The sequence below is a fragment of the Bombina bombina genome, chromosome 9, assembly GCF_027579735.1.
Source record: "Bombina bombina isolate aBomBom1 chromosome 9, aBomBom1.pri, whole genome shotgun sequence".
NCBI classification, from domain to species: Eukaryota; Metazoa; Chordata; class Amphibia; order Anura; family Bombinatoridae; genus Bombina; species Bombina bombina.
Window position 1 is genome coordinate 42,893,728 of NC_069507.1, and position 23,731 is coordinate 42,917,458.

The 23,731-nt window shown below is 39.0% G+C and overlaps 1 protein-coding gene across 1 annotated transcript in view; it reads right to left on the reverse strand.

Moving 5' to 3' along the window:
* Window positions 1–23,731, reverse strand: part of LOC128640376 (rap1 GTPase-GDP dissociation stimulator 1-like) — a 148,498-nt gene that overhangs the window by 59,688 nt on the left and 65,079 nt on the right. The window contains exons 5-8 of the mRNA XM_053692871.1: window positions 7,344–7,472; window positions 2,877–3,002; window positions 1,453–1,596; window positions 249–380 (exon numbers count right to left, since the gene is read on the reverse strand). Of these exons, the coding sequence (XP_053548846.1) occupies window positions 249–380; window positions 1,453–1,596; window positions 2,877–3,002; window positions 7,344–7,472 (531 nt within the window). The remainder of the gene's footprint in view (window positions 1–248; window positions 381–1,452; window positions 1,597–2,876; window positions 3,003–7,343; window positions 7,473–23,731) is intronic.

Below are 23,731 nucleotides of genomic sequence, written 5' to 3' on the forward strand. Positions count from 1 at the left end.
CAATTTTGCAAACAGATATAAACATAAACCCTCATCCAATAACCACTGACATCCACTCCAAGAACACACCTTAATGGCTGATTTTTACAACATAAGACAGATACTCAGAACTATTATACTGTGGTGTAGGAGACCAAAAGGTATGACTGTCCTGGACAAACTCCCATCTCACCTAATATGAGAAGCTAGTGGTTTTATTTAATGACAATACATAGGAAAGAATTATAATAGCTTTACATTTGCCTTACCATTTCTAGCAAAGTTGGCAATAGCAAGTGCCCCAGTCAATTGAAGAAGGGTGTGCTGTGACGTCAACCAAGATGGGATGTTGTCGTATACTTTACCATTGCCATCATCAAACAGCTTCTGCATAGATTCATCTGCCAGGGAAAATAATAAAGACATTAAATGATTTTAAACTGATTTATTGGCCATGGCAAAAATAGCATAAGATCATTATATTATTATATAGGAAAACAAATTAGCGAATGAAGGGAATATATTAACAAACAAATAAAAAATGTTGTAATCGGTCATTCAGTTCATTTTGGTAATGAACAAATTTTGGCAAAATTTTTATTGAATTCAATTTTTGCTTTAGCAAACGAATAATGAATAACAAATTTGTGTGCTACTGCTCATGTCTAGATCAAATCAGTTATGGATGGGTGAATGTTTTAGGACATTTAACATTTATTTTTTGGAAAAAAATATAATTTTGCTGTTTATTGAAAATAATAATTGAAATATCTGTATTTTAATATTGATATATTGATTCTTAGACTTCTATGTATGTCTATGGGAATCAATGCTCAAACATTTGAACATTAAAGTGATGGTAAATCCTAGCATTTGTGAAACACTAGGATTTACCAGTGAAATAAATAAAGGGGACTTTCAGTCATGAACTATAAAATACTTCATGTGGAAAGTTCCTTTATTTGTTTGAAGTGTTCCCGCACTGAGCTCCTCATGCAGCCCACAGCAGAACGCTATTTTACTGAGAGGTGACGTAACACCTCTTAGCCAATAGCCATGTGGGCCAGCTAGTGCCAAGCAGGATAGCTAGCACGCTATTGACTAAGATCACCTCACAGCCAAATAAGGCGCTCAGTGCGGCAAACGCTTCAAACAAATAAATGAACTTTCAGCATGAAGTATTTTATACTTCATAACTGAAAGTCCTCTTTATATGTTCCACTGGTGTTTCACAAACGCTAGGATTTACCATCACTTAAACGTTCATTATTCTAACGTAACACTTGTTTTATAGAAACATTCAAATTGCAGAACATTAATTCTAAAATTCTAATTGCAAAATTCCAACATTCCTTCATCCTTAGTGTCAGATACAAATAGGATGCAGTTGTCAAGATATACGCCAAGAAACATATTTACATTCCTAAACAAAAGTCAATGTTTATAATTACAATGGTTTGGATGTCTCCTCACCTCCAAGAAGAAGAGATACAATAAGATCTGAAGAGGACTTCATTGTGCACATGTCCTCTGTCTGGGAGCTTCCTTGTAACCTTTGCATTATATTGCACAGAGTTTCTTGCACTGCAGCTTCTACTAGCTGTAACTTCAGGGCTTCTAAATTACAGATAAATAAATAGTAGTATTAGGTTCATCTGTTTATGTCATTTATATGAATGTAAAACAGTTGGTGTACCATAAGTCTAGCATTGTATTTGATGTAGATAAAGAGTTGTAGCCAACAATCAGGTAAACAGTTTTCCCTATATGACCTATTTAATTTGTCTGAATGTAACAATGGCCCTTGGTATGGATCTCAGAGTTTATTGGGGTGCAGAATGGCAAGTACTCTCAAAATATGAGGAATACCTACCTTAAAGTGCCCCAGGGTGTTTACATGGTATGGATCTCAGAGTTTATTATGGTGCAGAATGGCAAGTAATCTCAGAGTATGAGGAATATTTACCATAAAGTGCCCCAGGATTTGTACATGGTAAGGATCTCAGAGTTTATTGGGGTGCAGACTGGCATGTACTCTCAGAGTTGAAGGAACACCTACCAAAAAGTGCCCAATGTTGTTTACATGGTAAGGATCTCAGAATTTATTGGGGTGCAGAATGGCAAGTACTCTCAGAGTAGAAGGAATACCTACCATAAAGTGCCCAAGGGTGTTTACATGGTACAGATCTCAGAGTTTACAGGGGTGCGCAATGGTAAGTACTCTGAGTATATGAGCAACATCTACCAAATAATGCCCAAGGGTGTTTACATGGTATGGATCTCAGCGTTTACTGGGGTTGCAGAATGGTAAGTATTCTCAGTGTATGAGGAATACCTACCAAATAGTGCCCCACATTGTTTACATGGTATGGATCTCAGAGATTACTGGGATTGCAGAATGATAAGTACTTTCTTACCAAATAGTTCCGCAGGGTGTTTACATGGTATGGATCCAAAAGTTTAAAGGGGTGCACAATGGTAAGTACTCTGAGTGTATAAGCAACACCTGCCAAATAGTGCCCCAGGGTGTTTATATGGTATAGACTTAAGATTTTACTGGGTTGCAGAATGGTAAGTACTTTCAGTATATAAGCAATACCTACCAAATAGCATCCCAATGTGTTTATCTGGTATAGATCTCAGTGTTGAAAATAAAATCTAAAGCAGACAAGGACTCTGAGGGTCACCACCTACCCTGCCCTGTTTTATGGGTACTTGTAGTTGAGAAGCATTAAAGAGCTGCACATCACTGACTGATTTCCTTCCATCTAGATCTTTGTCTCCCATTGTACAAAACATACACCACTGCAGCCAGATGGATTTTTATGCCCATTACACTAAGCCTCCAAATACGTTTGAACTGAACAAATTAAAATATCCCCTATATGAACACGTACCATTCTCTGCCAGCATCTGGAGAACGTCAATGATAATTTCAACTCTTTCATGGTCCTCGGCTCTTTTCAACTGCTTAACCAGCTGCTCTGCAACCGTGGTTTTACTTAAAGCTTCCTTAGCAGATTCTAGAAGCCAGAAATAGAAGTGACACAAATTAACTACTTAATGTCAGGACAAGAATTGTAGAGAAATCAAGTAGATAGGAACTGAATATAAAGTGTATTTTTATAACTAAATTCCATCATCAATAGGAAAACACACTGGCTCTAAAGGAAACTGAATCAAATCAGGAGATTTGAAGGGTTGGTGACAAATGTGCTATTGTATACTGGAAAGAATTATTAGCTATGTTTGTTTGGTCTTCCTTAAAGTGATTGTAAATGCTACTGTTTTTTGTTTATGTGAATGTACATTAAAAGGTATCTTTAATTTGTCTCTTGTTACACTATCCCCCCCCCCCCATGGCTGCCCACGGCAAAACATTTTTTTTTTAATTGGTGATGTTTTAAACTCTTATCCAACAGCTGTGCTAGCCATACGGCACTGTAGATTAGTAAGAAATTGTAATGGGTATATTTTTCTTACATTTTTCATAGACTGGACAAGTAACTATTTTGTTTAGTTATTAGGAACCACAGATCATAACTCCCAACATCTTCCGGTTACTACTTTGGACTGGGAGGCTGAGGCAGGGTCAGGGTGACCATGTCAGAGGTTAAGGATTCAGGTCACAGTCAGCATAGGTCATTGGGAGGTTTCTATGTGCCATAGATGGACAGGAGGTAGACTCAAGTTGATTGGGCAGTGTGTCTGGGTTCTAACTGCTTTTTGCTTTGTGAATCTAGGATATATGTTGCAAAGAGAGTTGGAGAGTAGTAGGAAGGACCATCCCACAAAATGTCAAATGGACCATCCCACAAAATGTCAAATGTTTGGAAGTTCTGACAATGTGGCAGCACATTTTATCTAACCCTTCACAACCCAATTTTTAATTAGGATTTTATCTGAACTATAGAGGCATTCTGACACACTTACTCTGGAACTACATGTTACTCCAGAATGTTAAAAAATAAAAAAAGTGAAAAATAGTAAGGAAAAATATAAATCTAACCTAAAAATGATGCAAAAACATTATTTATAACACACTACATTCTCACAATAGTTAGAGTCATTAATAAAAAAAAATGCACAGTAAAATATTTGAGATGAATAAATAACATGGTAAAATTAAGAAACATTTTTCAAAAATTTACAAATACCAGAACAGCATAAAATATTTATATCAGTGCTAAGCTATTTATGTTAAGCATACGGTTGTGTGTTGTTACAATGAAGCATTTCTTGTTCATTTTTGTAGTAGTCCCTACTATTCCCCATTTGTAACACACATTTCCTTCCATAAGGCAGGGAGAGTCCAGGACTTCATTCCTTACTGTTGGGAAATACAACACCTGGCCACCAGGAGGAGGCAAAGACACCCCAGACAAAGGCTTAAACATCCCTCCCACTTCCCCTATCCCTCAGTAATTCTTTGCCTTTCATCACTATAGGAGGTGGATGAGAAGTGTCAGAAGATTTGGATAGTCCTGTAATGGGTATATTCCCTTCAAGAAAGGACTGGAGTTTTAAGTAATCATGTCAACCTCTCACTGAGAGTATTGATAAAAGTTAGAGTCTGGAGATGCAGGGGAAGATGTTCTGCTAACCCATTCAGATTGTCGCCTAAGATCTCCTGAGCAATCAGTGTTGACGAGTTTCACTGCTTGCTGTTTCACACTCAAGTCCATGTCAGAGTGTCGCTGCAAGACTGTCACACTTGAGAGGCTCTGCCTGTTCCACAGCATGGATCCTGGAGCATAAGACCGTTTTATATACACTTTTACTATACAGGTCACAGTGTGGCTCCTTTATGCCTCGATAGAATCAAGGGTTAATATCTCCTTCAGGGAGATTATTTGATCAGCAAGGGGTTATTTATAACTGCTTTAATGTGAGAGTTTTGGGCTCATAGACTGTGTGCTTTTGGCTTAGAACAAACAGGTTTCACTTTCGTTTTTTGAGTGTTGTGCAGCTTATAATACATTAGCGCCTTTTTCATAGCAGGGGAAGTCCTGTCTTACCCACCACGTGACCGGGTGCGGTCTTTTCATTTTCCTACGATCCTACTGTGGACATCACTCCTAAGGAGAGCGTTTTCACTGTTAGCTGTCTGGGTCTAGGAGGTGGTGAGTGCCCCAGCCATTGGGATTATAAAGGTGCAGTTTTTTTTAATAAGAGCGTTCTTTTTTATCTGTCCTTCTGTGAATATATCTTATCTGATACTACATCAGAAGGTTCCGCTCCTTCTGTACTGATTAATAATTGATGTTTATATTGTGAGGAAGCCGTGGTTTGCCCGCCTGCTCAATTTTGTTCCTTTTGCCTAAGCACTGTTCTAAAGTCTAAGAAGGGAGACAAGGCTGTTAATACTCATAGCACTATTAGCCCCCCTGAGCCATCTACCTCTAAGGAATCTGTGTCCTGAGAGATTACTACCCTTTCTACACTACCCACTCCACATGCAGTTCCCTGTGGCTCAACTAATCCTCCATCTGGAGGGGGCTTTTTTTCCTGCGGACTTAACTGCCCAGTAATGGCGGTGTCTGTGGCCCTGAGTGCCTTACCCACCTCTAGCAAATGTAAGAGAAAGGTTAAACATAGTTCTCCTGACCTAGAGTCATCTAAATATTTGTCAGATTTAGCTACTGTGTCCCAGCTATCTGAGGATGAGTTAACCTCTGTAGCTTCAGAGGGTGAACTTTCTGAGTCAGAAACTTCAGTTTCTAAACCTCCTTCAGCGGAGGACCCCTCCTTTAGATTTAAAATTGAGCATCTGTGTTTTTTTTATTAAAGGAGGTTCTATCTACGCTAGAGGTTCCAGAGGCTACACTCCCTGAGGAACCTAAGATCCCTAAACAGGGTTTATGAAGACAGGAAGGTCCTTCTGACTTTTCCTGTACCAGTTTAGATGGTGAACATTATAAGTAACGCATGGGAAAAAATAGGAACTTCTTTTTCCCCCTCGTCTACTTTTAAAAAATTATTCACGGGTCCCTGACTCTCAATTAGATTTGTTGGGCTCCATTCCTAAGGTGGATGGCGCTATTTCTACACTGACTAAGCATACTACTATCCCTCTGGAGGATAGTTCTTCTTTTAGAGAGCCTATGGATAAGAAAATGGAAACTTTTCTGAGGAAGTTGTTTCAACATAAGGGGTTTTTATTTCTACCGGCGGCAACTGTAGCCGCGGTTGCTGGAGCAACTACCTACTGGTGCGACACTTTGTCAGAGCTCATTGAGGTAGAGACTCCCCTCGAGGATATTCAGGAGAGAATTAAAGCTCTGAAAATTGATAACTCCTTCATCTGTGATGCAAATATGCAGATTATGCAAAGGCTTCTGGCTTTGCGGTCCTAGCCCGCCGGGCTCTCTGGTTGAAGTCTTGGTCTGCGGTTATGACTTCTAAATTCAGACTCCTTTCTCTTCCTTTCAAGGGGAAGATTTTATTTGGTCCAGGGCTGGACTCCATTATTTCTACTGTTACCGGAGGGAAAGGTGCCTTCCTACCGCAGGATAAGATGAGCTGCTGGTGCAATGCTGAATACGGCGAGCATATTGCTCGCTGTATTCAGCGAGGACTGGCGGACCTGATCCGCACTGTTGGATCAGGTCCGCCAGACTTTCTTAAATAGGGACCTTTGGCTGGGGTATCTTTGCCTCCTCCGGGTGGCCAGGTGTTGTATTTCCCAACAGTAAGGAATGAAGTTGGGGGCTCTCCTTGCCAGGAAGGAATTTATCTGGTAAGCATAAATTATGTTGTTTTTCTACCCATATGACTCATCCATGCAGCTATCATGACTTTCCCTACATCTGGCTCATTCCTGGCCTCTCTGGAAAAATCCAATATTTAAATCTCTCCTGGCAAGTGAAAATAATTCTGATGTATTTACTCATTTCAAAAAGTTGTACACAGCTGGTCTCAAAAATGGTAAATACACTAATTTATATATGTATAGCATGTATCAGCAATTAAGATCTATATTACACAAATTTTGAAGAAAAAAGCCTTTTTTTATTGCTATCATTTTGCACATCATAAGCAGTTCAGGGATACACCCTTGTAAACCTGGTTATATATCTGGTCTGGCTTGTTCTCTGATCTAAGTGTTCATTGTAAACTTTAAGGTAACTTAAAGGGGTATGAAACCAAAACTTTTTCTTTCATGAATCAGAACATGAAATCTTAAACAACTTTCCAATTTACTTGTGCTAATTTGCTTTGTTCTCTTGCTATCCCTTGTTGAAAAGCATACCTAGGAAGGATTTTAGATTCCAGTTCTTTTAAAACCAGTTTATCCATTTATTCACTACCTATCAAGACTGTTGTGATTTTGATTGTAGGCTGAGGGAATTTTTAGCTCTAACCTAGGTCCGCAAGGTTGGACAGAGCAAGGATCCCAACGTGCACCAGTATATCGTTCTCTGGGAACTCTGTTAATATTCTGACCAAAGAGGTGAGGACACCAAGTTCAACCAATTGTTCTTGAAGGTCATCTGGAAAGAGAAAACAATAGCAGAAATTTTAATTTGATTAGTAAATTATTAAAGGAATATGAAACCCAAAACATTTTCTTTAATGATTCAGATACAGCATGCAATTTTAAGCAACTTTCTACTTTACTCCTATTACAATTTTTCTTCGTTCTCTTGGTATCTTTATTTGAAAAAGCAGGAATCTAAGCTTATTAGCCAGCCTATTTTGGTTCAGCACCTGGGTAGTGCTTGCTGATTAGTGGCTAAATGTAGCCACCATGTGAAAGAGAAAGGCAGGAATTATCCTTTTCAGGAAGGAGAGTTTCTATCTACCAAACAGGTAAATTATGAGTTATGCGCGTTAGACGGTTTTTAACGAACGCAACAAAAGTTGCATTATTTCACCCTCCATAGCGCTGCCATTACAAGTTTTGAAACAGCTGGTTTGTGCGTGCGATATGGTTGAGCTCCATACCGCACAAAATACAAGCGCTGTTTTGACGTGCTTATGCACGCTTTCCCCATAGACATCAATGGGGAGAGCAGGTTAGAAAAAGGCCTAACACCTGCGATCGCGGAATGAAAAGCTCTGTAACACAGCCCCATTGATATCTACGGGAAAAAAGTAACATTTAAACTTAACATAAACCCCACGCCTAATCTGCTGCCCCCCGACATCGCCGGCACCTAAATAAATGTATTAGCCCCTAATCTGCTGCTCCTGATATCGCCGACACCTACATAAATCTATTAACCCCTAATCTGCCGCTCCCGATATCGCCGCCACTATACTAAAGTTATTAACCCCTATTCCCCTGCACCCCAACATCGCCCACACTATTATAAATCTATTAACCCCTATTCCGCCGCTCTCTGACATCGCCGCCACTAAATAAAGCTATTAACCCCTAAACCTCTGGCCTTCCACATCACTACTACTAAATAAACCTATTAACCCCTAAACCGCCAGCCCCCACCTCGCAACAACCTAAATTATACTATTAACCCCTAAACCTAACCCTAAACCTAACACCTCCTAACTTTAACATAATTAAAATAGAGCTAAATTAAAGTTACAATTATTAACAAAATTATACCTATTTAAAACTAAATACAAACTTCCATTACAAAAAATAACAAACATAATTATCCAAAACAATAAATAGATTCCTATTCTAATACCCTGTTTAAAAAAAAAAAAAACACCCCAAAATAAAAAGCCTAATCTTTAATCTTTAATATCCCTAAAGATAACAGCTCTTTTCCTACAAAAGAAAACCTAACACCCCCTAACAGTATACAACCCCCACCCCCCAAACCCACAAAAAAAATAAAGTAAAATCTAATCTACCCATTGCCCTGAAAAGGGCATTTGTATGGGCATTGACCTTAAAAGGGCATTCAACCAATAGAATGAGAGCTGCTTAAATCCTATTGGCTGATTTGAACAGCCAAAAGTATTTTAGCAACCCTAATTCCTATTTGCTGATTCAAAATTTTTAGCCAATAGGAATACAATGGTACTCCCAGTATAAAAGGGGTACCTTGCATTTCAATCCTCAGTGTGTGGCGGATGATCGCATGAAGAGGACCTTCACGTCGAATCGATGGACCTCAACCTTGGACCTCAACCTTGGACCTCCGCCTTGGACCTCCGCCTTGGACCTCTGCCTGGACTTTCGCATTGGACCTTCGCCTCCGTGCATCGATGGAGCCGCCTGGATGAAGACTTCTCGCCACCTGGATGTCCGGACTTCAGAAACTGTAAGTGGATCTTCGGGGGTTAGTGTTAGGATTTTTAAACTTTTTTTTTTTTCTTTTAGTTTAGGGTTTGGCCTTAAAAGAGTTAAATGCCCTTTTCAGGGCAATGCAAAATAGCTAAATGCCCCTTTTCAGGGCAATGGGTAGCTTAGGTTTTTGTTAGAGTTAGTTTTTTTTTATTTTGGGGGGTTGGTTGGGTGGTGGGTTTTACTGTTGGGGGGTCTTTGTATTTTTTTTTTACAGGTAAAAGAGCTGTTTAACTTAGGGCAATGCCCTACAAAAGGCCCTTTTAAGGGCTCTTGGTATTTTATTTTAGGCTATGTTTTTTTTATTTTGGGTGGGCTTTTTTATTTTGATAGGGCTATTAGATTAGGTGTAATTCTTTTTTATTTTTGATAATTTCGTTTGTAATTTAGTGTTTGTTATTTTTTGTTATTTAGTATTTTTTGTAATTAGATAGTTTGTAATTTGTATAGTAGTGTAAGGATTTTTTAATGTGTAATTTAATTTTCTTTAATTGGTAGTTAGTTTAATTTTAGTTTAGTAGTAAAAATTAGTTTATTTGTTAGTTTAAACTTAGTTTTTTTAAATTTGACAGGTAAGTTTTAATTTAATTTAAGATAGGGAAATTATAATTTTAATATAAAGTTAGGGGGGCGTTAGGTTTAGGGGTTACTAGTTTATATTAGTTTATTGTGATGTGGGGGGCTTTCGGTTTAGAGGTTAATAGTTTAATTTAGTATATTTCATTGTGGGGGGCTTGCGGTTTAGGGGTTAATAGGTTTATTATAGTGGCGACGGTGTCGGGAGTGGCGGAATAGGGGTTAATAACTTTAGTATAGTGGGGGCGATGTGGGTGGACGGCAGATTAGGGGTTAATCATATTTAAATAGTGTTTGCGATGCGGGAAGGGCGGCAGTTTAGGGGTTAATAACTTTATTATAGTGGTGATGATGTCAGGGAGCGGCAGGGTTATATGGGTTAATAAATTGTATTAAAAAACAAACAACACTTGGGAATAAACCACAAGATAAAATAGCAGCACTTTGCAAAAACAATTGAAAAAGATACACAATGTGCACTTTAGAACAGTCTTACTAATCATAGGTCCCTTCGTATGGAGTTAGGAACTGTAGCAAGACATGAAGTTGCAGGGTGGCTTTAACACGAATCTTATCGCTCACTGTGGGTCCGAATGCAGCCGCTCACTGTTCCTGTGTGTTCCTCTTCACACAGGGAGAGGTAGAAATCAAAGGACTGGAAAAGAGGGAACAGCGCAAGGACCAGATTCAAGGTAGTATTTTTATTCAGACAGCAATCACGCAAACAAAAATTCTACTTACAAGAAGTAAGTTCTTTAAAGCCTTTCACATATAAAATTGTGATCTTTAAAAGTCCCACTCCCGTATTGTAGTAAGTGATCCACGGCCAATAGGAAAGTCTTCCTCCCCCACAGCTGTTGCTCGAGCTTGTTGTCCCATCCGAACTTCCGTAGAAGATTACAGCTGTGGGGGAGGAAGACTTTCCTATCGGCCGTGGATCACAATTTTATATGTGAAAGGCTTTAAAGAACTTACTTCTTGTAAGTAGAATTTTTGTTTGCGTGATTGCTGTCTGAATAAAAATACTACCTTGAATCTGGTCCTTGCGCTGTTCCCTCTTTTCCAGTTCTTTAATAAATTGTATTAGTGGCGGCCATGTCGGGAGCGGCAGATTAATGGTTAATAATTTTAATATAGTGTGTGCGATGCGGGAGGGTCTCGGTTTATGGGTTAATAGTTAGTTTATGGGTGTTAGTGTACTTTGTAGAAGTTTAGTTATGAGTTCTATGTAACAGTTTTGTAGCGTAAAACTTATAACTACTGTTCTCAGATGGCGGTACGGATTTTGTCGTTATAGGGTGTAACGCAAGCTTTTTAGCCTCGCCGCAAAACTTGTAATGGCTGCGGTGCTGTTTTAACGCAGAAATGGCAATTTTTTTCAGCGTTAAAACACAAACTCGTAATCTACCTGAAAGGTATTTAAAATACAACACAAAAATGAATGCTCAAAATAATGTTGAATTGCGATGTTTAATAATAAGTAGATAAAACGAGAAGAGATGACAGGGGAATCTTTAAACACAAATGTATATGACAAAACCTTTTTACACAAAAAGAAGTAGAGAAATTGCAATGATGAATAAGGATTCTTTACTAAAACAGAATAGACATCCACCAAAGGACTGTTATATCCTTGTATGAACTCACAGCAAAACTGGATACATTACAAAAACAAATAATATTTAAATGGATATTAAATAGTTAATATGTGCTAGACATAATGATGTATTCAAAGCAAACATTAGCCTTAGAATAATATGTAGATTAATGTTTTATAATTATATTAGTTGTTTAAATATTGAAGATATAACTGTAAAGGTTTAGCTTCTATAAAGTAATGAGCATGTTTAAACTTAGATTCCCCCCTTATCTATAATTTCTGCTGAGGACAACTCTGCACAGATTTTAAATATGAAATAAACAAGACTGTGTGAACAACTTTTTAGATAAGTCTTGTTTGCAGGTTCTTTTTTTTTTTTTTTAACAGAAAAAATTGATAAGGAGGGAAAACTTAAAGGGCCATGATACCCAAATGTTTAAACACTTGAAAGTGCTGCAGCATAGCTGCAAAAAGCTGACTAGAAAATATCACCTGAACATCTCTATGTAAAAAAACATAATTTATGTAAAAAATTACCTGATAAATTCATTTCTTTCATATTGGCAAGAGTCCATGAGCTAGTGACGTATGGGATATACATTCCTACCAGGAGGGGCAAAGTTTCCCAAACCTCAAAATGCCTATAAATACACCCCCCACCACACCCACAATTCAGTTTAATGAATAGCCAAGAAGTGGGGTGATAAGAAAGGAGCGAAAGCATCAACAATGAATTGGAATAATTGTGCTTTATACAAAAAAAAAATCATAACCACCACAAAAGGGTGGGCCACATGGACTCTTGCCAATATGAAAGAAATGAATTTATCCGGTAAGTTCTTACATAAATTATGTTTTCTTTCATGTAATTGGCAAGATTCCATGAGCCAGTGATGTATGGGATAGCAAATACCCAAGATGTGGAACTCCACGCAAGAGTCACTAGAGAGGGAGGGATAAAAATAAAGACAGCCAATTCCGCTGAAAAAAGAATCCACGACCCAAATCAAAAAGTTTTAATCTTATAATGAAAAAAATTGAAATTATAAGCAGAAGAATCAAACTGAAAAAGCTGCCTGAAGAACTTTTCTACCAAAAACTGCTTCTGAAGAAGAAAAACATCAAAATGGTAGAATTTAGTAAAAGTATGCAAAGAAGACCAAGTTGCTGCTTTGCAAATCTGATCAACAGAAGCTTCATTCTTAAAAGCCCAGGAGGTAGAAACTGACCTAGTAGAATGAGCCGTAATCCTCTGAGGCGGGGATTTACCCGACTCCACATAAGCATGATGAATCAAAAGCTTTAACCAAGAAGCCAAAGAAATAGCAGAAGCTTTCTGACCTTTCTTAGGACCAGAAAAGATAAAATAGACTAGAAGTCTTTCTGAAATCTTTAGTAGCTTCAACATAATATTTCAAAGCTCTTACTACATCCAAAGAATGCAAAGATTTTTCCAAAGAATTCTTAGGATTAGGACACAATGAAGGGACACCAATTTCTCTACTAATGTGTTGGAATTCACAACCTTAGGTAAAAATTTAAATGAAGTCCGCAAAACCGCCTTATCCTGATGAAAAACCAGAAAAGGAGACTCACAAGAAAGAGCAGATAACTCAGAAACTCTTCTAGCAGAAGAGATAGCCAAAAGAAATAATACTTTCCAAGAAAGTAAATTAATATCCAGAGAATGCATAGGCTCAAACGGAGGAGCCTGTAAAGCTCTCAAAACTTAAGACTCCAAGGAGGAGAGATTGACTTAATGACAGGCTTGATATGAACCAAAGCCTGTACACAACAACGAATATCAGGAAGATTAGCAATTTTTCTGTGAAACAGGGAACAAAAAGCGCAGAGATTTGTCCTTTCAAGGAGCTTGCAGACAAACCCTTATCCAAACCATCCTGAAGAAACTGTAAAATTCTAGGAATTCTAAAAGAATGCCAAGAGAACTTATGAGAGGAACACCATGAAATGTAAGTCTTCCAAACTCAGTAATAAATCTTTCTAGACACAGATTTACGAGCCTGCAACATAGTATTGATCACAGAGTCAGAGAAACCTCTATGACTAAGCACTAAGCATTCAATCTCCATACCTTCAAATTTAATGATTTGAAATCCTGATGGAAAAACGGACCTTGAGATAGAAGGTCTGACCTTAACGGAAGTGGCCAAGGTTGGCGACTGGACATCTGAACAAGATCTGCATACCAAAACCTGTGTGGCCATGCTGGAGCCACCAGCAGTACAAATGAACGTTCCATTATGATTTTGGAAATCACTCTTGGAAGAAGAACTAGAGGCGGAAAGATATAAGCAGGTTGATAATTCCAAGGAAGTGACAAAGCCTCCACTGCTTCCGCCTGAGGATCCCTGGATCTGGACAGATACCTGGGAAGTTTCCTGTTTAGATGAGAAGCCATCAGATCTATTTCTGGAAGCCTCCATAACTGAACAATCTGAAGAAACACATCTGGGTGAAGAGACCATTCTCCCGGATGTAAAGTCTGGCGACTGAGATAATCCGCTTCCCAATTGTCTATACCTAGGATATGAACCGCAGAGATTAGACAGGAGCTGGATTCCACCCATGCAAGTATCCCAGATACTTCTTTCATAGCCTGAGGACTGTGAGTCCCACCTTGATGATTGACATATGCCACGGTCGTGACATTGTCTGTCTGAAAACAAATAAACGATTCTCTCTTCAGAAGAGGCCAGAACTGAAGAGCTCTGAAAATCGCACGTAGTTCCTCTTGAGATTTCCAAACCCCCTGCACTGTCAGAGATCCCCAGACAGCTCCCCAACCTGAAAGACTTGCATCTGTTGAAATCACAGTCCAGGTTGGACGAAGAAAAGAGGCCCCTTGAACTAAACGCTGGTGATTTAACCACCACGTCGGAGAGTGTTGAACATTGGTATTTAAGGATATTAATTGTGATATCTTTGTATAATCCCAGCACCATTGATTCAGCATGCAAAGCTGAAGAGGTCTCATGTGAAAACGAGCAAAGGGGATCGCGTCTGTCAGAGTCTGTACCTTTTAGGACCCAGCGCAGTTTCACCTTGTCCTGCCTACCTAACTAATAAAACACCTGAGATCACAGGCCTCTGTGCTTAGTATTTTGTATAGCAGTTTCAGAGCTGCTGTTTCTCTAAGCTCTCTAAACATTTTGGATTACAAATATTCTACAGCTTTTTCTAACAACTGAAGAGTTATCTTTAACTCTTCCTTCTGCATCTATCTGATGTCTTGCATGCAATAAGGAACTTTGTATTTTGGACAGTTCAACTACTTATAAACTTTCTGGAGTTCGTTAACCCTGACTGTTAATATTGTTATACCTCCTTTTCAGCAGCAAGGACATACCTACACTCAATCTGGTAACTGTGCAGGAACAGACAGGACTATTTCACTCTGTCTCACTACCTAACAGCTAACCACAATTCCGCAGCCTTACCTGCTTCACTGACAACTCCTCTCACTCAGCTGACAGCACGGAAGTCAGACGCAGTAGCACACAATCGCTTAGGAGAAGCGTTACCCACAGGGACAACTCCTGCAATCTCTGTAATAGCTCAGCCACAGGAATACCTAGCACAGCATCCGGAGTCACAGTAAGAGTATTATCTAATAGACTATACTTATAACAAGAAGTTTTCCTTACTGTGTTGTAAAGTAATTTCAGTCATATTCCTGCCTAACGGTTGCTCTTGCTTCTAATAGAGACTATTTCTAATACTCAGTCTGTTTCCCAAAAGTCTGCAGATTCAGAGCACACTTCCTGCAGGGTTAATATTCTTTCAATCTATCACTGGATTATACTCAAGGGTTAATTCTAACTTTCTTACAACCCTCTTGGGGATTCAAAGACTAAATTCATTTCCCTGCTGCAGTTTGCACTTTTCCCATAGTGCATCTTGGCATGGAGCTGATACAAAACGAATCTATTTACATATAGATATATACAATTACAGTCTTAAATTCTGCAGTTGTGCTCCTAAACCATTTAGCACATTATTTGCTCTAAGAGAATATTAGAGTAACATTACATAATACTAAGCCCCACAAAATGGAGCCAGCAGAAATTCCGCAACTCATCTATAACCTCACACAGAGGGTAGACCAGATTTCTCAGGTGGTTAGAGACCTTCAAGTTGAGAACCAATCAATATGTGATATAATAAAAGAATCTATTCATTTAAAAGGTGCTCATGACACACTACCCGAACCACATGTCTCATTACCCGATACCTTTTCTGGAAACAGAAAAAGCTACAAACAGTTCAAAAATGCTTGTCATTTGCTTTTCAGTCTCCGCCCTCGCAGTTACCCAACAGATAGAATTAAAGTCCTTTCTGTTGTCTCCTTTCTCCGCGGAGAACCTAGGTCTTGGGCAGACAATCTATGCGAACACCAAGACCCTATAATGTCTTCACTCAGCCTCTTCTTCGACAACTTGGATGAATTGTATTTGGACAAAGATGTTCAATTAACAGCAGAGACCATGATGAGAGACCTTAAGCAAGGGAAGAGGCCTGTTGAGGACTACATCTCAGAATATAAACTATATGCCTCAGATTCGATGTGGAGTCCTGTCGCTCTCCGGAATCAATTTAGATTAGGGTTAGCCGAAACCCTCAAGGATGAATTAGCCCGTATAGACCTACCTCCTACTTTGGAAGCCTTGATGAGAGTTATGACCCAAATTGACAGAAGACTCCGCGAGAGGAGACATGAGAGATATCACACCGAAAGCTCACCAAAACCTTGTTCATCTTCAGAACGTAATCCTCCCTTGAGCCCTTCTTCACACTCTGTTCCCATGGAAATTGGGGTTGTTCGAGGTCCCATCACTCCAGCGGAAAGATTTCGGAGGAAAACACATAACCTGTGTATGTATTGTGCTGATGACTCACATACCATACAAGAATGCCCACTCTTATTAAAGAACAAGAAAAGTAAGTGTATTTCTATTAAATCAACTCACCTTCAGCATAATCAAATAACTTATTGTGGGTTATCCCTTGTTTTACAGTGGGACCACAAAAGACTTCCTACTGATGCCATCGTGGATTCTGGTGCTTTTGGGAACTTTATCGATTCCGGTCTAGTTAATTCCAATAAAATACCACTTGTCTTGAAATCAAAACCACTTGTTGTCAGAGTTATTGACGGGTCTACTGTTACCACTGGTCCCATAACCCATCATACTATACCACTAGAAGTCATAACTAAAGAGGGCCATATAGAACATATTTCGTTTGATGTCCTACCCTCACCACACTTCCCTGTAGTTTTGGGGATCTCATGGTTACAACAACATGAACCTAGCATAACCTGGTCGTCTTCAAAAATTTGTTTTAACTCAGATTATTGCCTTAATACTTGTTTTTCCAAACAGTGTCTTCTACAAACTACTTCAGTACATCCAGTTCTACCTCCTGATTATATCGATTTCACTGATGTCTTCAGCAAATCAGAAGCAGAGAACCTGCCTCCCCATCGGGCCTACGACTGCCCGATACAATTACAGCCAGGAGCCACTATTCCTTTCGGACATGTTTATCCGTTAAATCAACCCGAACTACAACACCTCAAGACCTACTTAGAGGACAACATAAAGAAAGGTTTTATCAGACCATCAACCTCCCCAGCAGGCGCAGGGATGTTCTTCGTCACGAACAAGGATGGCACTCTCCGGCCCATTATAGATTATCGGGAGTTAAATAAGAGAACAATAAAAAAAACGGTATCCCCTACCTTTGATCCCGGAGTTGATCGAACGCCTCTCAGAAGCCACCATTTACACAAAACTCGACCTCAGAGGGGCATATAATCTAATCCGTATCCGCGAAGGTGACGAATGGCTCACGGCGTTTAGAACGAGATATGGGTTATATGAATATCTTGTGATGCCATTCGGCCTTTGCAATGCCCCGGCAACTTTCCAACATTTTATAAATGATGTTTTTCGAGATTTGTTGGATAGTTGCGTTGTGGTATACCTGGATGACATCCTTATATTTTCCAAATCTCTCACAGAACACAGAAAACATGTTAGATGGGTGCTGTCCCGACTACGTGTCCATAAACTGTACACCAAGTTAGAGAAGTGTCAATTCCATTGCTCTCAGATCTCGTTCTTGGGCTATGAGATTTCACCACAGGGCATAAGTATGCAACATAAGAAAGTGGAAACTCTTCTAGACTGGCCGCAACCCAAGAATAAGAAGGAACTCCAAAGATTTTTGGGGTTCTCAAACTATTACCGTAAGTTCATCAAAGGGTTCTCAAAGGTTGCAAGACCACTTACTCAACTTACTAGCAACTCCAAACCGTTCAGTTGGACCGATGAAGCATCTTCTGCCTTTGATTTCCTAAAAGCCAGTTTCTCAAGTGCCCCTATACTGCGTTTTCCAGATTTGAACTTACAATTTGTTTTAGAAGTTGACTCTTCCGACTTTGCTACTGGAGCTGTTTTATCTCAGAGACGATCTCCTTCCGAACCACTGCATCCGGTCTCCTTCTTCTCCAAAATTATGAGTTCAGCAGAGATGAACTACTCCATAGGAGATAAAGAACTTTTAGTGATACGCAGAGCTTTGGAAAATTGGAGACATCTCCTAGAAGGAGCTAAATTCCCCATAACCATCTACACCGATCACAAGAACCTACAGTATTTGCAGTCTAACAAAACACTCTCTGCTATACAAGTCCGTTGGTGCTTATTTTTCTCCAGGTTTGACTTTCACATCATCTACCGTCCTGCAAATAAAAATGGTAAGGCAGATGCCCTATCCAGAATTTATGCAAAACCAACTTCTCAGTTCAACACCACTTCAATCATACCGAGTGAGCGGTTCATTGCCCTCTCTACTTCTCTACTGAAAGAGATTCAAGATTCCTACGCTACCGACAAAGACCTACCACTCCAAAGACTGACGCAAAAATCGGGTACTTATTATTTTGAAGATAAGATTTATGTCTCTCCCAGCTTAAGATCAGCACTATTAAGGGAACATCATGACTCCCCATTTTCCGGACACCCTGGAGTAAACCGAACAATAGATCTTATACAAAGAGAATTTTGGTGGCCCGATTTAAAGAAAACAGTCCAAGATTATGTAACATCCTGCTCCACCTGTGCTATCTCAAAATCAGAAAGGAACAGACCCTACGGTCTGTTGATGCCACTCCCTATTCCACAAAGACCCTGGGAACAAATCTCCATGGATTTTATTGTCGACCTACCGCCTTCCAGGAGACATACTACCATCTTAGTCATAATCGACATGTTTACAAAAATGGGACATTTTATCCCATATCATAAATTACCTACCTCTGTTGAAACTGCTAATTTATTTCTTGAAAACATAATAAAACTCCATGGAACACCGGCCAGAATAATCACGGACAGAGGTTCGCAATTTACCTCAAGGTTTTGGAAGAAATTATGTTCTCTATTACAGATAAACCACAGATATACTACTTCATTCCATCCACAGACCAATGGCCAAACTGAACGTCTGAATCAGTGGCTTGAGGAATATCTCAGATGTTATTGCAACCAACAGCAAAATGATTGGGTGGATTATTTACCCATGGCCGAATTCGCTTACAACAGCCTAAAGAATTCTTCAACAAAACTATCTCCATTTTTTGCCTCTTATGGATATCACCCCACATTTCACATTAACTCAGACGTATCTTCTACTTCCCCTCATTTAGAAGAATACAGCAGACAACTTATTGATGGCTTTTCTACTATCACCCAGAATATTCAAAAGGCTCAAGAAAGCCAAAAACACTATTACGACCTCCGAAGAAGAACTCCCCCATCATATACCATAGGGGACAGAGTCTGGCTCTCCACAAAAAACTTGTCTCTGCAGGTGCCATCCAAGAAATTAGCTTCCCGTTTTATAGGACCATTCCATGTGAGTCGTATTGTAAATGAAAATGCTGTCACTTTGGATTTACCTCCTCAAATTAAAGTTCATCCCACATTTCATGTCTCGTTACTCAAACCTTATAGACCGACTAGAAACACTGAATCAGTATTACCACCAACATTGTCCCCTGGAGAAACTGACACTTACGAAGTGAAATCACTATTAGATTCCAGATACCGGGGTTCTGTTTTGGAATACTTAGTGAGATGGAAGAACTATCCTCCTGAGGATGATACCTGGGAACCGGCTTCCAATCTGAACGCTCCACGTCTCGTGTCTCTATTTCATAGACGGAATCCGGACCGTCCTGCACCTCGAGCTGTGGGACAGCTCGCTTGAGGAGGGGGTGATGTCAGAGACTGTACCTTTTAGGACCCAGCGCAGTTTCACCTTGTCCTGCCTACCTAACTAATAAAACACCTGAGATCACAGGCCTCTGTGCTTAGTATTTTGTATAGCAGTTTCAGAGCTGCTGTTTCTCTAAGCTCTCTAAACATTTTGGATTACAAATATTCTACAGCTTTTTCTAACAACTGAAGAGTTATCTTTAACTCTTCCTTCTGCATCTATCTGATGTCTTGCATGCAATAAGGAACTTTGTATTTTGGACAGTTCAACTACTTATAAACTTTCTGGAGTTCGTTAACCCTGACTGTTAATATTGTTATACCTCCTTTTCAGCAGCAAGGACATACCTACACTCAATCTGGTAACTGTGCAGGAACAGACAGGACTATTTCACTCTGTCTCACTACCTAACAGCTAACCACAATTCCGCAGCCTTACCTGCTTCACTGACAACTCCTCTCACTCAGCGGACAACACGGAAGTCAGACGCAGTAGCACACAATCGCTTAGGAGAAGCGTTACCCACAGGGACAACTCCTGCAATCTCTGTAATAGCTCAGCCACAGGAATACCTAGCACAGCATCCGGAGTCACAGTAAGAGTATTATCTAATAGACTATACTTATAACAAGAAGTTTTCCTTACTGTGTTGTAAAGTAATTTCAGTCATATTCCTGCCTAACGGTTGCTCTTGCTTCTAATAGAGACTATTTCTAATACTCAGTCTGTTTCCCAAAAGTCTGCAGATTCAGAGCACACTTCCTGCAGGGTTAATATTCTTTCAATCTATCACTGGATTATACTCAAGGGTTAATTCTAACTTTCTTACAACCCTCTTGGGGATTCAAAGACTAAATTCATTTCCCTGCTGCAGTTTGCACTTTTCCCATAGTGCATCTTGGCATGGAGCTGATACAAAACTAATCTATTTACATATAGATATATACAATTACAGTCTTAAATTCTGCAGTTGTGCTCCTAAACCATTTAGCACATTATTTGCTCTAAGAGAATATTAGAGTAACATTACAGCGTCCGATGCTGCAGTCATGAGACCTAAAACTTTCATGCACATAGCTACTGAAGGAAATGATTGAGACTGAAGGTTCCGACAAGCTGAAACCAATTTCAGACGTCTTTTGTCTGTTAGAGACAAAGTCATGGATACTGAATCTATCTGAAAGCCTAAAAAGGTTACCGTTGTCTGAGGAATCAAGGAACTTTTTGGTAAATTGATCCTCCAACCATGTTCTTGAAGAAACAACACAAGTTGATTCGTGTGAGATTCTGCAGAATGTAAAGACTGAGCAAGTACCAAGATATCGTCCAAATAAGGAAACACTGCAATACCCCGCTCTCTGATTACAGAGAGAAGGGCACCGAGAACCTTTGAGAAGATCCTTGGAGCTGTTGCTAGGCCAAAAGGAAGAGCAACAAATTGGTAATGCTTGTCTAGAAAAGAGAATCTCAGGAAATGATAGTGATCTGGATGAATTGGAATATGAAGATAAGCATCCTGTAAATCTATTGTGGACATATAATGCCCTTGCAGAACAAAAGGCAGAATAGTCCTTATAGTCACCATCTTGAATGTTGGTATTCTTACCTAACGATTCAAAATTTTTTGATCCAGAACTGGTCTGAAAGAATTCTCTTTCTTTGGTACAATGAACAGATTTGAATAAAACCCCAGACCCCGTTCCAGATATTGACCTGGCACAACTACCCCAGAAGACTCCAGGTCTGAAACACACTTCAGGAAAGCCTGAGCCTTTACTGGGTTCACTGGAATGCGTGAGAGAAAAAACCTTCTCACAGGCGGTCTTACCTTGAAACCTATTCTGTACCCTTGAGAAACAATGTTCTGAATTCAATGATTTTGGACTGAATTGATCCAAACATCTTTGAAAAATCGTAGCCTGCCCCCTACCAGCTGTGCTGGACTGAGGGCCGCACCTTCATGCGGACTTGGGGGCTGGTTTTGACTTTCTAAAAGGCTTGGATTTATTCCAGACTGGAGAAGGCTTCCAATTGGAAGCCGTTCCTTTAGGGGAAGGGTCAGGCTTCTGTTCCTTATTCTGACGAAAGGAACGAAAATGGTTAGCAGCCCTAAATTTACCCTTAGATTTTTTATCCTGAGGCAAAAAAGCTCCCTTCCCCCCAGTGACAGTTGAAATTATAGAATCCAACTGAGAACCAAATAATTTATTATTCTCCAACTAACATATTTGGAATGTAACTTTGTTGATACATAGCACCTAACCACATTAACTGTAGAATATCAAGGCCATTGAGCTTATCACCGAACAGTAAAATCTATGAGTGGTGCCATCAATTCTATCTGAATTCCAAATAATTTATTACCCTGGAAAGAAAGATAGCAATGTTGACTTAGAAGTCATATCTGCATTCCAAGATTTAAGCCACAAAGCTCTTCTAGCTAAAATAGCTAAAGACATATACCTGACATCAATTCTAATGATATCAAAAATGGCATCACAAATGAAATTATTAGCATGTTGAAGAAGCTTAACAATGCTATAAACATTATGATCTGGTACTTGTTGCGCTAAAGCCTCCAACCAAAAAGTTGAAGCTGCAGCAACATCAGCCAAAGAAATAGCAGGCCTAAGAAGATTACCTGAACATAAATAAGCCTTCCTTAAAAAAGATTCAAGTTTCCTATCTAAAGGATCTTTAAAAGAAGTACTATCTGCCATAGGAATAGTAGTACGTTTAGCAAGAGTAGAGATAGCCCCATCAACTTTGGGGATTTTTTCCCAAAACTCCAATCTATCAGCCTGGAAAAGGGTACAGTCTCTTAAACCTTAAAGAAGGAGTAAATGAAGTACCCAAACTATTCCATTCTCTAGAAATTACATCTGAAATAGCATCAGGAACTGTAAAAACCTCTGAAATAACTACATGAGGTTTAAAAACCGAATTTAAACGTTTACTTGTTTTAATATCAAGAGGACTAGACTCCTTCATATCTAATGCAATCAACACCTCTTTAAAGGGACAGTCTAGACCAAATATTTATTCTTTATAACTTATTGTTGCATACCAGTAAAGCATCTTGCAAACGGTTCCACTTCTATAAGCTTGTAAGAAGTACATGAAACTTTTAAATAATAATCGTTTGTTTACAACTGAAAATGGCCACCAAGCTCCGTCCATAGCTTTCTTCTTGTCCAGTTAGCTTTTTTCTTGTATGACAGTTTAGTAGTGCACGTTTAATCTTTTTCAGTTAGCTATTTCAAATTGCACTTATGCAGTGTTTTTTTTCTCAGCCAGAAATGTAGGGGACATTTATTGCAGGCGGACCGGCATCATTTCCTGCAAATAGTGATAGTTTTTGTGTCTTTCTGTTTGCTTTTTAATTGTGATTTTTTCCTACTGCAAGTGATAATTAAAATATAAATAATCTTTATATTCTCATGGTAAAAAAAATGTATCTTTTTTTTTTTTTTTTTTAACTTTTTATTGACATGTCAATTTATGGTACTGAACAGAAAAGAAAACTAAAGATATTGCAGTCAGACAGGCAGTAACAATACAGAACCAAGATACAGAGCAAGAATATCTATATCACATTTACAGGTTCTAAATCAAGAATAGACAAATAATATTTTCTTACTAACATAGTTGTCTGAACTACTCATACTATTGCAAAAGAAATAATCATCTCTTATCTCGTAGACCAAATCAGAATACTCTAAGTACCAAAATTGCCACTTTTTATCCTATATAACAAAGCAGAAATCAAACACAACATAGCAAGACAAGACAAGACAAGACAAAACAAGACAAGACAAAACAAGACACAAAAAAAAAAAAAAAAAAAAAAGGGCTGGAAGGGGAAGGGAAAGGCGTAAGCCCTTACCAACTTCGGATATTATTTATTCCTCTCTGGCAACGTGACTGGACCTATCCTACAATTTATAACTCTTCTAGGAATACAAGACCTGATTCTCGCAGGGGGCCCAAAATTTCTACTTGTAACTCCACTG